The following is a 16,230-nucleotide window of genomic DNA, read 5'->3' as shown; positions in this document are numbered from 1 at the left end:
TTAAAGAAGCATGGGTAGGATGCACTATAAGGTGGATAGAAAGCTAGTTAGATCGGGCTCAAGGGATAGTGATCAATGGTTTGATGTCTAGTTGGCAGCCAGTCTCAAACATAGTGCCCCAGGGGGTCTGTTCTGGGGCCGGTTTTGTTCAATATCTTCAATAATGATCTGGAGGATGGGGTACACTGCACCCTCAGCAAGTGTGCAGATGACACTAAGCTAGGGGGAGTAGTAGATATGCTGGAGAGCAGAGATAGGATACAATGTAACCTAGACAAATTAGAGGATTGGGCCAAAAGAAATCTGATGAGGTTCAACCAGGACAAGTGTAGAGTCCTGTACTTAGGATGGAAGAATCCCATGCACTGCCACAGACTGGGGACTGACTGGCTAAGCAGAAGGTTCTGCAGAAAAGGACCTGGGGGTTACAGTGGACAAGAAGCTGGATATGAATCAACAGTGTGCCTTATTGCCAATAAGGCTAGCGGCATATTGGGCTGCATTAGTAGGAGCATTGCCAGCAGATCGAGGAAAGTAATTATTCCACTTTATTTGGCACTGATGAGGTCACATTTGGAGTGCTGTGTCTAGTTTTGGGCCCCCCACTACAGGAAGGATGTGGAAAAATGGAGAGAATGTAGCAGAGGGCAACAAAAAGGCTTAGGGGGCTGGAGCACATGACTTATGAGGAGAGGCTGAGGGAACAGAGCTAATTTAGTCTGCAGAACAGAAGAGTGAGGGGAGATTTTATATCAGTCTTCAAACTACCTGAAGGGGCTTCCAGGGAGGATGGAGCTAGGCTGTTTTCAATGGTAGTAGATGACACAACAAGGAGCGATGATCTCAAGTTACACGGTAGGAGGTCAAGATTGGATATTAGGAAAAGCTTTTCTACTAGGAGGGTGGTGAAGCACTGGAATGGGTTATCTAGGAGGTGGTGGAATCTCTATCCTTCGAGTTTTATAAGGCCCAGCTTGACAAAGCCCTGGCTGGGATTATTTAGTTGGGGTTGGTCCTGCTTTGAGCAGGGGGTGGGACTAGATGGCCTCCTGAGGTCCCTTCCAATCCTAATCTTCAGTGATTCTATGAAAGTGAATTTCAGTAACACAACACAAGGAAACACATCTCTCTAATGAGCAGCACCGGCAGAAGTGAGCGTAATAAGTGTCTAGTCCTGACTAGGTTTTGGGAGTGATCAAGAAAAAGAGCTCCTGCCCAAAAACTCCATCCCAGGTTTTACAGTGTGAGCTGGACCAGGACTTTGAAGATTAGTGAGTACTTGCGCAGAGATGCCCGTGTTGTGCAAATCTGAGCTGTGAAGCTCCTAGGTAAGTACCTAGATTGAAGGTGTGCCCTAGTCACCTGGGACATAGGGGTTAAAACTAGCCAACAATAAGTGACATGCAGGGAAGAGAGAACAGAGATGTTCACTCTGTGCTTGTCCTAAAATATCTGACTAGCTCAGGTACTTGCAGCACACCGGCCCCCTTAACAAAGGGTACTATAGCACTCAGAATGATGCTGAGGGAAGCTCTTTGTGGCAGGGGCTGGCTCTATCTATTTGTACAGCACCTATCTCAATATCGTTTCAGTCCTGAACTGCTTACCACAAGCAATAAAAAGAACAAAACTACTGTGTTGAAGTGTAGAGCTAAATGCTGCTCCCAGGGCAGTCTATGGCAAATCTTCCATGGACTTTAATGGCATCAAGGTTTGGCCTGTTGTGGTCATGGCTGTAGCTGGCCCCCAGTGGGGGAGAGGGAGGGGATTACAGCTGGCATGTAGCTCTGTCTCTTCTAGGTACAAACAGTCAGAGGACGCCAGCGTGGCTGCTGGACAGAGAAACTGCTCACCTAGAGAGAGTGGCTGAGGGTTTTTCCAGGTTGGTTATTTATTAGGAATGGTTCAAGTACATTCCCCTGCCCTGCCTGACTACCTCATTCTCCCTGCTCCCTCGCGCAACCCTTCCCCAGCCTCCTAAAATGCAGGAGAAACAGTCTGCCTAACTGATAAGAATTAAAGAAATTACAGGCCAAATTTCTTATTCAGCCTTGATGTCAGTGGAAATTTAGCCTAAGGACAGAGTAAAAACCAAGCAATGGCTTCAGGAGCTGATTCTGTGATAATGAATAATACAAATCTGCTCTCTACTCACCTCCATGAATTCGGAGCTGGATCCAACATGCTGTCTGAAACACAATAGGAAGTTCTCCTCTGTGGGCAGGATCTGAGCCAGCTAGGGGATGGAGGGGACAGCAAAGCCATCAGTGAGGAGAGTAGGAGGCAAGTCACACAACATACAGAGACTCCTTAGCCCATCTCACTGGTGTGTGTAGATGGTGACAAAATAGGATTGTGTTTCCTTCATACTTCATTTTTTTAATTCTTGCTGCTTTCATAGGCAGCTGCCATTTTGTGAGGGAGAGTCAATGCAGTATGTTGCAGAGGAGACATATGCACTGTGCTCTCTCTTTCTCTTTAGAATTTACTTTGGCTCTTAATTGTTTTGTTTAACCTAAAATAAGTCATTCAGACTTGAAATGATATGGTTGTTTTTTGTGTATGGAAAGAACATAGTAAGTCTCATCCCCACTGTTTGCAATAACTCCCCAGAGAAAAGAGATGATTCAAAATACGGTTCCTTTGTCCTCTTCTGATGAAACACAGTCACAGTCTGCATGTTACATTCCCCTCTAGTGGCTAGTCCACTAAGGAATCACAGCCTAATGCAACTACCAGCTAAACCATTAGCTCCAGTAATCAAGGTCTGTGCTTTTGTATTAAGGTCCTGGCCTCAAATTCTACTGGCCGCTGTAATGAGGTTTGCTACAACGTAATGCAACACGCTTTCTCCATGTGTTAATAAGGGAGTTTGAAAGTACCGTGGCTTTTTTTTACTTCCTTGTTAGTTGCACCAGCATCCTTGATGATCATAGAATCATATAGTTGGAAGGGACCTCAGGAGGTCATCTAGTCCAGCTCCCTGCTCAAAGCAGGACTAACCTCAGCTAAATAAAATGATGCTAAGCCCAGCTCTTGGAATCGTGTTTGGTGGTTAAGTGCTGCCACAGAACTAACAGGGAGAGGCTAGTCACACAAAACACTTTGTTCTACCTTTTGTAAAAGTGGCTGTGTTACAGGGCCGTCCGATCCGGCCCAGTCGCTCTGACCCTTCCTCAGGTCCAGACTCCGGGGAAGGCCCCAGCGCCTTCCTAGATGGGGGAATAGCATCTTTGGACGAGTCGTTGTCCGGCCCTCAGGCAGGGTGGGTGAGCAAGCAGTCTATCGCTTCGGCCCTTGTCAGGGCGAGCAAGCAGTCAATTGCCCCAGCCCTTAGGCAGGGCGGGCAAGCAAGTGGTCAACTGCTTTGGCCCTTGTCAGGGCAAGCAAGCAGTCAATTGCCCCAGCCCTTAGGCAGGGCGAGCAAGCAGTGGGTCTGCTCCCTGGAGCGGTAGGGAGGAAGAGGCTCTCCTGGGGTGGCTAGGGAAGGGCGACGCAGGCCCACCCATCTCCACTGCTTCCCAGCCCAGGGCCCTAGTAATGGCAAAGGTGTTGCCACTCAGTCGGCAAGGCTCCTGCCGCAACACGCCAACGGGGCTTGCCCCTGTCCCAGCCACTGACTACCGCTGTCCCTGGGCCACTTCCTCCCTGTATCCCCAGGTACCTGGTTCATCCGGGTCCTCGGGGTCGCTGAGGTGCTCGGTCTTAGGTAGGCCCGCCAGTCCCTCCTCATCCACAGGGGGCAAGGCGGGGAGCTCCTCTGCAAGGGGCAGCTCCTCTAGGTCACAGGGCATGGGGAATGGCTCGGCCTCAGGCAGCTCTTCCAGGTCCTGTCCTGTCTCTGGGGGCTCAGCATCAGGCAGCTCCTCCAGGTCCCGTCCAACCTCAGGGGGGTATCTCCCATCCGGGTTGCTCAAGGGTCTAGGTCCGGTCCCGGGGATCGGATGGCTCAGGCCACTCACTGGGGCCAGGTGGCCTGGTCCAGCTACAAGAAGGCCCTACCCAGTCTCCAGTCCCAGGCCGGTCCGGGGATGGTCGGAGTCTCTGCTCCGGGAGGGGAGCTTCCCTGGTATCGGCCTGGCTCCACTCTGGCCTTGGCCTAGGCCTCAGCCAGCAGGACAGTACATCTGCCTCCAGCAGCAGTCTCTCCCAGTCTGAGCTCTGGGGCCTGTCTCTAATACTGCCCCTTCCTGTAGGGACCCCGCCCCACTGTCGCTGATTGGGCTGGCCAGGCGGTCCTATCACTGCCCGGCCTCTCTGTTGCCGGGCAGACTTGTCTGCTGGGCCTGCTTCGGTCCAGGCAGGCCGCTGCAGCCCTTTCTCGGGTCCAGGCTCCAGGGAAGGCCACAGTGTCTCCCTACAGGCTGCTTTACACTTTAATTTTTTGGTGATCAAGAAAAGGAGCATTTAAAACGGTAGAAAAAAAGTCTTTGTATGTACTATTGACGCCACCTAGGATTATTGAATGCAAAAAAATCCTAAAAAAAATCCAGTTTCATCATTGACACTGCTTGTTTACAATTTGCACTTCTTTCCATTTGGACAGGAAAAACAAACTAGTCAAGTTCACATGTGCTCCTAGTCAATTTCACTTCTTGAGTTCTCAGGCAGAAAGCCCGGTGCTGCAATGTTTGGGTTTCAAGTACAGGCCAGAACTGTTTAAATCCAGATAAAAAACTATTTTTAGTGACATTTTTAAAGGAAAACCCATGAAAACATTAACAACGGGGGTGGAAACTTTTTAACAAAACCTTACATTTGAAGCCAAAAGTACCTGACATTGTCCCTTTAAAGATCAAGGCAGTTAGGACCAAAGAAAATTGTTCCAAAGATGATTAACAATTTGAAATGTGGAAAAAGCTGAATTACAACCTGATTACCTTCTATGATTATATGACTGGCTCTGTGGATGTGGGGAAAGCAGTGGACATGATATACCTTGATTTAGCAAAGCTTTTGATACTGTCTCCCACAGTATTCTTATCAGCAAGTAAAAGAGGTATGGGTTGGATGAATGGACTATAAGATGGATAGAAAGCTGGCTAGCTCATCGGGCTCAACGGGTAGTGATCAACGGCTTGATGTCTAGTTGACAGCCGGTAACAAGTGGAGTGCCCCAGGGGTCGGTGCTGGGGCCAGTTTTGTTCAACATCTTCATTAACGATCTGGAGGATGGGGTGGATTGCACCCTCAGCAAGTTTGCAGATGACACTAAGCTGGTGGGAGTGGTAGATACCCTGGAAGGTAGGGATAGGATACAGAGTGACCTAGACAAATTGGAGGATTGGGCCAAAAAAATCTGATGAGGTTCAATGAGAACAAATGCAGAGTTCTGCACTTAGGACGGAAGAATCCCATACACTGCTACTGACTGGGGACCGACTGGCTAAGCAGAAGGTTCTGCAGAAAAGGACCTGGGGGTTACAGTGGACAAGAAGCTGCATATGAGTCAGCAGTGTGCCCTTATTGCCAAGAAGGCCAATGGCATATTGACTGTATTAGTAGGAGCATTGCCAGCAGATAGAGGGAAGTGATTATTCTCCTCTATTTGGCATTGGAGTACTGTGTCTAGTTTTGGATCCCCCACTACAGAAAAGAAGAGGATAAATTGGAGAGTGTCCAGCAGAGGGCAATGAAAATGATTAGGGGGCTGGAGCACATGATTTATGAGGAGAGGCTGAGGGAACAGGGCTTGTTTAGTCTACAGAAGAGAAGAGTGAGAGGGGATTTGAAAGTGGCCTTCAACTACCTGAAGGGGGGTTCCAGGGAGGACAGAGCTAGGCTGTTCTCAGTGGTGGTAGATGACAGAACTAGGAGCAATGGTCTCAAGTTGCAGTGGGGGAGGTCTAGGTTGGATATTATTCCCTAGGAGGGTGGTGAAGCACTGGAATGGGTTACCTAGGAAGGTGGTAGAATTTCCATCCTTAGAGGTTTTTAAGGCCCAGCTTGACAAAGCCATGGCTGGGATTATTTAGTTGGGGTTGGTCCTGCTGTGAGCAGAGGGTTGAACTAGATGGTGTCCTGAGGTCTCTTCCAACCCTCATCTTCTATGATTCTATGAAAGGGCTGTAGATAAGACTGAGACTTAAACTTTGTGAAGTCCCTCTAATTTTCCAATCAATTCAATTCCACTTGTCTGCCTGCCTTTCTCTGTCCTTTTCACAGATGTCTTCTTAACTCTGCATCATTTCTCCTGAGATAGTGTCAGTACCTAATCAAAGGACTGGACAACTTTTAATAAGACCTGTGCAGACAAGCAGCTGGACAGGAGTATTGCGAAGCACAGGTCAGCAGGAACCTCCTTTTTATTAGGAAAATAATAAAGTGGAGCTTCCTGGTAATTCAGGAGAGGTGGCAGCAAATCCCCAGGAGACGGAGTGACTAGCTTCCTTGATTTCATTTTGTTAACAGCTGAAAGGAACCATGTCTTAGCCACTGAGAATATGCTGGCTATATAGCTGGCTTTGTCATGACAGCAACTCGCCAGAGCAATTTCATTCCCTTTGTAGGTAGGGCCAAATTTAGACCTGGTGTCACTCCAGTAATTTCAACAGGGAGGAGTTTGGTCCGATGAGTTCTCAGTTGTTGTAAAGCTGCATGGATGTAGACTGGGTAGCAAAAGATCTCTTAGCCCCCCTGCACCTTGTATCTACAGTATCAATGGTCCCCAATCAGAGTCGGAAAGAGAAATGGAGTTTGTTTCTCCAAACCAACAATGGGTTCATGTACATTATGGATGTGACTGGCTTCAGCTGAATTTCTGCCATCGTGAGCCCTGCTCTGCTTCTGCTGTACCCATGAGCAACTGCACGTGAGCTGCAGCTGTGTGAATACTGGTAATTTCATGGTATGTTCAGTAGGATGCACAGGGCGAAACATATTGGGATATGAAGGATTCAAGCCAATTACCTCTCACTGCTCCCCTCGGCATGGGCTGATTCAAATGACAGGCCTGGCATGCAGGATGACTCATGCTGGTAGCGTTTTGCTGCCTGAGTAGTTAATGAGACCAGTCAGTGTGAGTCAAGCTAGCAGAATCTGTCCTGAGCTGGCTGAGCTAGACACAGCAGGGCCTCCTTAATGGTCACAGGGAGGAAGCGCTGTCTTGAGGTGCAGCTGGGAGGCACAAATGGGGGCGTACACATGCATAACGGTGGGAAAAGGGACGAGAGCAGGGGAGTCAGAGCACCCACTGGAAAAGGGGAAAGGAAATGGGAGGAGAGGCAGAGATCAGAAGGGAGGGACCAAAACCCATCCCCTGGGAGCTCGTGCCTTCTCACTCACAGGTGGGGAGGGCAGAGAATAGAAAAGCTAAGCCATCTCTGAGGAAAGAGCTGGACAGACGCTCTTCCCTTATTTTAAAGGGACATCTCTTACTTGGTGCCTAGCTTTCTACATCACTTGCAGAGCTTTGCCAACATCATCATGGTGAGTGGACCACACATTATCAGGGAGCGTCTCTCTATCACCTTCTTCTCTCCCATTCATGACTGGGTGCACCCAACTCTCCGACTGAACAGCCAACTCTCCGACTGAACAGCTTCTCTGGGGCAATTATGAGGTAACTGCTTATGTATCTATTTGGGCCAGTCGTGGGATTCAAATCTAGGAACCACCACGCTGACCTAAGCAACCACAACAAGACTGGGGATTAAACTTCCAGGAATCCAGGGCTCAGCCTTGTCGGGGTTATGAGCACCCCACCGCATAGGAGAGTGTAAGAAGAGTCCTTGTGGTCAGGCAGGCCTCTGGGTAAAGGGAATTGGAGCAAGGACTCAGATCCTTTTGCTGTCTGATTCCACTGGGGTAGTACAGAAGCCAGGAAAGTTCCCCACAATGGTGGGACCATCCCCTCACTTACAATGAGCTGCCATCACTTGAGCTAAAGAAGTAAGCATTAGCAGACTCATAGACTTTTTATGGGAGGCACTGTGGCCTAGCAGACAGAACACTGAATTGGGAATCAGGAGATGTTGGTTATGATCCCAGCTCTGTCACTGGCCTAGTGGATAACGCTGCGCAAGTCACTTTGCCACTCTGTGCCTCAGTTTCCCCATCTGTCAAATGGGGATTATGATGATCACTTATAAGAACATGCTATTATGTAGATCAGCCACTAGAGGGCAACAGATGGAGATTATCCATAGTGCAGATCTCACTCACATGAGCAAGCAATATTAGTGCTGTTTCTAATATTTCTATCTTATTTGAATGCAGTTCAGCAGCTGGAAAGGAGAAGTCAGCCCCATGTGATGAGCCAGCTCCCCACACTGGTCACCATTAAGTGCTCTGCAGACCGTAGTCTGGGATTACTGCCTTAGTAAAACAATGTGGTACACAGTTATGTCTCATATTTCAGCAATCATACAAAATAGATCCAACTTCGATACCTCTTCCCATGTATGATTTCATACCGCTGTCCCTGAAAAAGCAGCTTCATCTTGCCCTATACAGTTTACAGTCTTTCTCAGATCTTATTCTAGCTACATAATTTTTATTGTTCCTATCAATGTCTAACCCTTTTCTGCATCGCACTAAACTCTTGGATTTCATCATTTCCTGCAGCAGTGAGAAGTGGGCCTCCTGGGTTCAGTTCTGGTCACTCCGATATAGCAGAAATAGAAATGGTCCAGGAAAAGTCAGAAGAAATTATTAGAAGCCTACAGAGATTATCTGAAGATAAATTAAAAAGATTAAGATACTTTTTTTTAGAGAGGAGATTAATGAGAGGGGAATATAAAATAACGATTGAGAGAGAGGACAGAGGGTTCCCATTTACCAATTCCCATAATACAAGAGCAAAGAGGCAGCCAATGAAATTAAAAGGCAGCAACTTCTACAGCTGATAAAGGGAAATTCTGATTTATGCAATTGCACAGTGGAACTCACTGCCACAAGATGCTATGGAGCCAAAGAACTTAGCGGGATAGAAGAAGGAATTAAACATGTATATGAATAGTGAGAATGTCAGCAGCAGTTACACTAGCTGGGATAACAATCCATAGTGAGTGCCAGCTGCCATGCTTCAGGACACAAGCCAAGCACACTAGCTGCCTGGGGTTAAGAAGACATTTCTCCCATGGCCATTTGATTGTACTATTGTTCATGTAGTAGGTACCATGGCTTGAATGTTCAAAGGTGCCTAAAGGAATCAGGTGCTCAGATCCCATGGGAATCCAATGGGATCTGGACACCTGACTCCCTGAGGCTGCTTTGAAAAGGCAGCCTAACACAACAAGTGGCAGGATTCACAGTCTCTACCTCCTGCGTATGAGAGGATCCATGCCTCAGTGCTAAGATCTAACCACACAGCATAGGCTGGAAATCCTGGTCCCACTGAAGCCAATGACACATCCCCCACTGATGTCAGTGGGGCCAGGATTCCCCCCCCCCCAAGCACAGGAGTGTCTATGACAGCAGCTCATGGGCTCGTAACTGACAATAACACCACTCACCTCTGCCATTTCAATTTTGCCATCTGCATTCTTGTCGTACTTCTGCATGAACTCCTTCATCTTCTCTGCAAAGTTGCCATTCTTAGATTCCTGGAACGAAGTGAGAAGGTTTCTCCCTCTTGAACTTCCAGCGGAGTGTCTGTACACCCCACGCCCCCTCAGTGCATTGTGTCTGGTTCAGTGCATTGTCTTTGAGCCAGGGAATGAGGAGAGAGAACAGCAAAGGGGAAGGAAACGGCTTGTGGGGCAAACAGCCCAGTAGCTTACTCTTATGCCTAAGGCCGGGGATCCAAGGGAATATCCTCCCTCAAAGTATTTGGGTTAAATGATGGTTACAATAGTGTCTGTTCATCCTGCTGTGCTACGTGCTGCACATGCACGGGGACAGGCCCAGCCCGGAAGAGCTCACAATCTAACTAGACAAGAACAGTCCCTCGTTCCCAGCTGGGGAGCTGAGGCACAGCGCGATTTAGTCACTGCCTCAGAGAGGCTGGGGCAGAGGTAGGAGCTGCATCAGATTTCCTGCATCCAAGCCAGTGCCTTCAGACCAAGAGCAGCCTCCAGCCTAGCCCCGAGAGAGCAGACCAGCAGCTGGCAGGGAACCAGGTGAGTAACAAGGGATGTGAGACCAGAAAGGGAGCTGACAATGGGTGAGGGTGGCCCTGGCCATCTTAAGCCAAGCCAGCTTTTCAGATTCCTGTGTAAAGGTGGCATGCCCTCACTACCCAGAGCTGCCCTGTAAATGCTGGTGAGGCTATTTTGGGTAGGGAGAGGTTGCAGGGCCAGGATCTGTTAATGTAACTTTTGATAAGGTGGCTCCGTCTAAAGTTCCTATTGACTTGTTACACCTAATGGCTCCGTTGCCAACTCTTGGGATTTATCATGAGGCTCACAATTTTTGTTTTCTCTCAAAGCCCCAGCTCCTTGAGTCATGTGATTACATGAGAATTGCAGGTTGCATTAAAAAGAAAAGTAGGATTCTAGCCCTTGTGCCTGTGGAGAAAAGCTGAAAAACATGACCTCCCCCCCCCCCCCCCAAAAGACTCAAAAGGCAAATATAAAGACCCCAGATCTATGATTTTTGTGATTTGGGGGGGCCTGGGCTATGATTCTTGTAGGGTTGGAGTTGGCAAGGTTGTTATCTTACTCAAAAATGGCAAAGTAGAGTTTGCAAAAACTTTCCCAAACAAATAGCACCTTGGGGCTGAGACCAAGCATGGAGGGAAAGATACTGGAGACAATGATGAGATGGGGAAGCAGAATATTGTGTGTACCGCAGAGAAAGACAATCAAACTCCACCTCTGCTCATTCCGCAAGTCATAGCAGCTGGAAAACAATAACCCAGTCCTTCCCCAGGCAGCAGATTAGGAGTTTAATGGTCACCCTCTTCCCTGCACTCTTTTCCTTAGTTTCCTTGTCTAGGATAGTTTGGCATCGTCATTTACTCACTGAAAACAGGAGACAAGATCACATTATGAGGCTTTGTTGCTTGAATGTATCAGTCATTAGAAGAGAGCAAATTAGATGATAAACAACTGCTCAGCAGCAGTTAATAATCTGACACGCAGAGGAAATGCAATCCCGTGGTTAGAGAAGAGGACAGCTAGATGCTAGGGCTCCTGAATATTGTTCCTGATTCAACCTCTGTGGCCTTAAGCAAGACCCTTCACCTGCCTTGTGCCTCAGTTTCCCTATCGTTAAACTAGGGCTAATAATATTTATCTTTTAGGACTGCTGCATGGCTTAGGTAGTTTCCATACGCACAGTGTCTGGAGAGCCTCAAATGAAAGATGATATTAGAATTCTATTGACTTTTGTGTGGGGCCAGTTCTTCAGTGTGTGAGAAATCTGACAGCTGGGTCCGCTTTAAAGCAGCGTGGGCTTGGTTAGGCAAGGGGTTTTGCCTGGCCAGCAGGGGGCAGTCTGATGACTGGACTGAGCAGTGATTAGTCGCCAGGGGGTGGGCAATGGCTCTGCTAAGGAACAGGCAGACACCCGATAGGTGTCTGGGCTCACCTCATGTAAGATGGCTGGACTGAGTGAGCAAACCTTGACTGCTGGGGACCCCCTGCTGTGCATGGAGGGGACAGCGGCATAGAGCGGGACTACTTCACTGCCTCTTGTGCTCACCCCCCCCCCCTTCGTAATGGGAGCTCAGCACCAGGACAAGAGAACAATCAAAGCAGCAGCCTTTTGTTCCACAGCCCCTCTGAGCAAAGTGAGGCCCTGCTCTCCGTGGCTGTTTGGAACAAGGGGAGATAGTGTTTTCAGTGATTCCATCATTTCTGCTGTCCGTCCCAGCTGCAGCCTTGCATATGCACCAATGAACATGGAACAGGCATTCACCAGCAGTCTGCCAGGCCCTGTGCCACGCGTGCCTGCCAAATGATCACATGGTAGCGGGAGAGCCTTGTTCAGTCTCATGCCAGTGTTGGGAAAGGATGCCGACAGGCCTGCGGAGGCTGCATAGCCAGACTCCACGCAGGGCAGGGGCGTCCCTCCTGCCCGCAGTCAGAGGTAGCAATGCCAGGGCTGCAGGGAAAGCTCATCTCTGGCTTGCCTTGGCTGGAGAAACGGTACCATGATTTTGCCAGAACTTGAGGGTCGTATTGGGGAGAAGGGGAGTAGAAAATGAGAGGAATAAATGAGGATCTTCGGGGACCACCCTTTCCCCCCAACACCACCCCTCCCCTCCCTGATGTTAGGGCTAGAATAAAAGATTCCTATGGAAGAAGATCAGAGCTGGCTTGGTGCCAGGGCTCTGCGCTGCCAAGCAGGTTCCAGTCTGGATGAGTGGGACTGGGCTCAGGCCACAGAGTCAGTAGCTAGGGCCTGAGAGTAGCAAATACCCTGAATTGCTCAGCAGTGGCTCTTTCAGTTGACTAAGGCTGATCAGAAACAAGCTCTGACCAGGTTTCAGTCTGGCTCAGGGCCAGCGAGGGCTGGCGACGGAAGGGGTGAGACAACCAGTCCTGCCCACCCCAGATGTTTAAAAATCACAAGTCAGCCCCTTCCCAGTCAGAAGATTGGCTTAGAAATCATGAGTTTTTAGAAAAGAAATAATCCATTTGGGGTGCTTTTTGTTTGCCTTCTGGTATCGGAACCTCCAGGTTGTACTTGGGGCACATTCTCAAGCTGTTCTGCGGAAACCATGAGAGCTAAAAGCTTATTTTTGTATTAAAAATGTTTTATTGGCCATTTTAAAGCTGTTCTTTACAAGCCACAAGTGGCCATGATCTGAGTTTCCAATGACAGCTGAAATATGGCACTGCCAGCTGCTGGGGTCTCGAGATCAGTACTGATACAGAAGAGTGACTGGCCAGCCTGCTCTTTGCCACGCAGCACCCCTAGCTCCATGCTGGACCAGTGGGCTCAATAGTGATGCAGAGGGGAGTGCACCTCCTACTGAACCTTTCACACACACATGCCCTTCCTGTAGCTGGCCATTGGGTCTGCAATAGATCCTCATGCAATCACTTGACTCCAGGAGCTGGGGCTTTAAGTAAAACATCAAATATTGCAAGACGCAATAAAATCATAAGACACTGGGTGTGGCAGAGGCAGTGCAGCCTGCAAATGCGTATTTGCAACAGATGTTCCCAGTCTACAGAGAGACCGTAGTTTTCTTGGACATAGCTGTAAGGTGTGTAATGTGAGCATGTGGGGAAAATACCCTAACTTCCCAATACATGGAAATACTTGCCCGAGTATACGTTGGCAAAGACACATATTTATTACTAGTTAAGTCCTGCTGACTTTGAAGAGTCAGGACCGATCATCAATCAATAAGAGGTTTAGAATGGCACCCACACTCAGGTATTAAGGATGCTAGAGGTGGGCCTGAGACAGAGTTCAGAGCCACACTTTTCCAATGTTCAGGGCTGTTTGGAGCCAGGATTTGGACACCGTGCCAATTCTGAGTCAGATCTAAAGCCCTGAGTCCTTTTGAAGTTTGCCTGTCGCTACTGGGAATGACCCTTAAAACTTGAAGGAGAAAGGCATAGATTCTAGCTCCATGAGAACCCCAGGGGCTCTTCAGTGCAACCCTCACAGAGAATGAGGCAACACAGATCTGTGCGGGAGACTCAGGTCAGCAGAAGAACAGGGAAGGAGGGAACAAAGAAAATGAGGAGGAGGAAGAACAACAGGAAGAAGAAAGGGAATGTATTTTTCTTACCACTCCAGCTCCCTTTCTAGCACTTTCCAGCTCCTGGAAGAAGTTTTCCAGTTCCTTGCCTTCAATGTAGCCATTTCCTGCAAGAAAAACAAACGTGGTTAAGAGTGGTTGAGCCAGTGAAGGAGTTAAGGCAGGGCCAAATTAAGGCCTGTGTAGAAAGGCCCAACTCCTGAAGTCATGTGATTACACCAGAATTTAAACTTTGATTAAAAAAAAACCTAAAGTGAATTTCTAGCCTTTGTGGTTAGGAAGAAAAGCTTGAAAATGTGGCCCAGGTGTAACCAATGCACCAATGTCTGCCTGAGTCTGCAGAGAACCTGAGACAATTACTCAGAGAGGGGAAGCTGCTCCTTGTTTCTCAATAGGGGCTAACTCCAAGACCTTTTGCTCCAGGGCAACCTATACCTGGCCCAGCAGACAGCTGGGTGCAGCAGGAGGAGAAGAGTGCAACCGGCCTGGTCCACATATTTAAGTGTTTTCACCTGTCTGCTGAAGTATGTCTTGAATGCCCCCCACAGCCTCCCCACTGCTGTTGGTGGAGACAACGGGGCTCCATACTGCTTCTCTTGCCTGTTTGAGAATGGAGGCCCCCTGCCAACTCCTCTCCCAACAAGGGCAGAGCCAGGGCCCAAGGCGTGGGCATACAGCCTCAAGGACCCAGTACCTGTGGCTCTGGATTGCCTTAATCCATCTAACTGGAGGAGTCCTGTGTGTCTAGGGAGTTCCCTTGCCATGCTTCCCTAACCCCGACCACCGGCAGAAAGAAGCATCTCCAGCTACTCTGCTGTAAACTCAGCTCAGGAGTCAGCAACACAGCAGGGGCAAGGAAAGGGCTCAGGAAAGAGCAGCAAAGATTCCGGGGTGTCTCTTCTCTGAATTTCCCTTTGGCAGAATTCACTCCTGCCAAGGCAGAGCCCAAAGGGGTGGAATGTTGCTGGTGCTCAATGAAATCTTCCAAACCAGGCCCAGAGCTAAGGCCAAATGGCCTGGGCTCACTTATGGTACCAGGAGAGAACTGGACATGGGTCCAAGGTGCAACGTGTTAAATCCAGATCTAAAGTGCAAGGCTGTTGCATCCAGGCTCTTGCCTCACTACTGGAAGACAGGCAGAGCTTTGTTGCGTTGGTCCAAAACTGGCCCAATAGAGACAACCTCTGCAAATTGAAAGCAGCACATCCTGCACAGCCCCAAGCAATGCTTTGCTCCAAAACATGCCTCTCTTTAACCCTCATGCTGCCTTGTCCCATCCCCTCCTGCCCATCACAGCCCCAGTGACACTGTCAAACCCCTGCCACACCCTTTCCCCCTGCCCAGCGCACTTTGCATTTCACAAAGTCATGGAATCAGACGGTCAGAAGGGACTGCAAGGGTTATCTAGAGCAGGGTCTCTCAACCTGTGGGTCGGGACCCAAAATTGGGTCTCCAGAATGTTTCAAAGGTTGGCGTGGCAGCTCCTGTCCCACCAGGCTAGCTGGGCTCATCTCCCTGCGCCAGTCACTGCAACCTCTGAGCTGGCAGCGCCACTCAATTTGGCCCAGCTGTCAAGATGGCAGTAGTGCAGGTCGGCCAAACTTGAGAGAGTGGCACTGCCACACCATGAGCTGGGTCACAACTCCCCTCTCACAAATTCATAGAATCATAGAAGATGAGGCTTGGAAGGGACCTTAGGAGGCCATCTAGTCCAACTCCCTGCTCAAAGCAGGACCAACCCCAGTTAAAACATTCCAGCCAGGGCTTTGTCAAGCCGCACCTTAAAAACCTTTAAGGATGGAGATTCCATGACCTCCCTAGGTAACCCATTCCAGTGCTTCACCACCCTCCCAGTGGAAAAGGTTTTCCTACTATCCAAACTAGATCTCCCCCACTGCAACTTGAGACCATTGCTCCTAGTTCTGCCATCTACCACCACTGAGAACAAACAACTCCATCCTCCCTGGAGCCCCCTTTCAGGTGGTTAAAGGCTGCTATCAAATCCCCCCTCATTCTTCTCCTTTGCAGACTAAACAAGCCTAGTTCCCTCAGCCTCTCCTCATAAGTCAAGTGCTCCAACTCCCTAATCATTTTTGTTGCCCTCCACTGGACTCTTTCCAATTTGTCCACATCCCTTCTGTAGCAAGGGGCCCAAAACTGGACACAATACTCCAAATGTGGCCTCACCTGTGCTGAATAGAAGGGAATAATCACTTCCCTCGATCTGCTAACAATCCTCCTACTAATGCAGTCCAATATGCCGTTAACTTTCTTGGCAATAAGGGCACACTGTTTACTCATATCCAGCTTCTTGTCCACTGTAACCTCCAGGTTCTTGTCTGCAGAACTGCTGCCTAGCCAGTAGGTCCCCACTCTGTAGCAGTGCATGGGATTCTTCCGTCCTAAGTGCAGAACTCTGCACTTGTCCTTGTTGAACCTCATCAGATTTTTTTTTGCCCAATCCACAAATTTGTCTAAGCCACTCTGTATCCTAGCCCTGCCGTCCAGCGTATCTACTACTCCCACCAGCTTAGTATCAACTGCAAATTTGTTGAGGGTGCTGTGACCTGTCCCGTGCCCAGAGTAGCCCCCTGAAAATGCCAAGGTCAGGGCAGGCTGCAAACGGA

General features: G+C 48.9%; 1 protein-coding gene across 3 annotated transcripts in view; it reads right to left on the bottom strand.

Moving 5' to 3' along the window:
• Nucleotides 1-16,230, bottom strand: part of CALB2 (calbindin 2) — a 52,728-nt gene that overhangs the window by 10,523 nt on the left and 25,975 nt on the right. For 2 of the 3 annotated variants that reach the window (XM_067543491.1, XM_067543490.1), the window contains exons 2-4: nucleotides 13,634-13,710; nucleotides 9,456-9,545; nucleotides 2,156-2,236 (exon numbers count right to left, since the gene is read on the bottom strand). In XM_067543491.1, coding sequence (XP_067399592.1) covers nucleotides 2,156-2,236; nucleotides 9,456-9,545; nucleotides 13,634-13,710 — 248 coding nt within the window. The remainder of the gene's footprint in view (nucleotides 1-2,155; nucleotides 2,237-9,455; nucleotides 9,546-13,633; nucleotides 13,711-16,230) is intronic. The other variant, XM_067543492.1, reaches the window with a different exon arrangement.

The sequence above is a fragment of the Emydura macquarii genome, unplaced genomic scaffold (genome assembly GCF_026122565.2).
Source record: "Emydura macquarii macquarii isolate MOO-44397 ecotype Brisbane River unplaced genomic scaffold, CSIRO-AGI_Emac_v2 contig_890, whole genome shotgun sequence".
Lineage (NCBI taxonomy): Eukaryota > Metazoa > Chordata > Testudines > Chelidae > Emydura > Emydura macquarii.
Note: the sequence above shows the minus strand (reverse complement) of the source record. Positions and strands in the feature narration are given on the sequence as shown.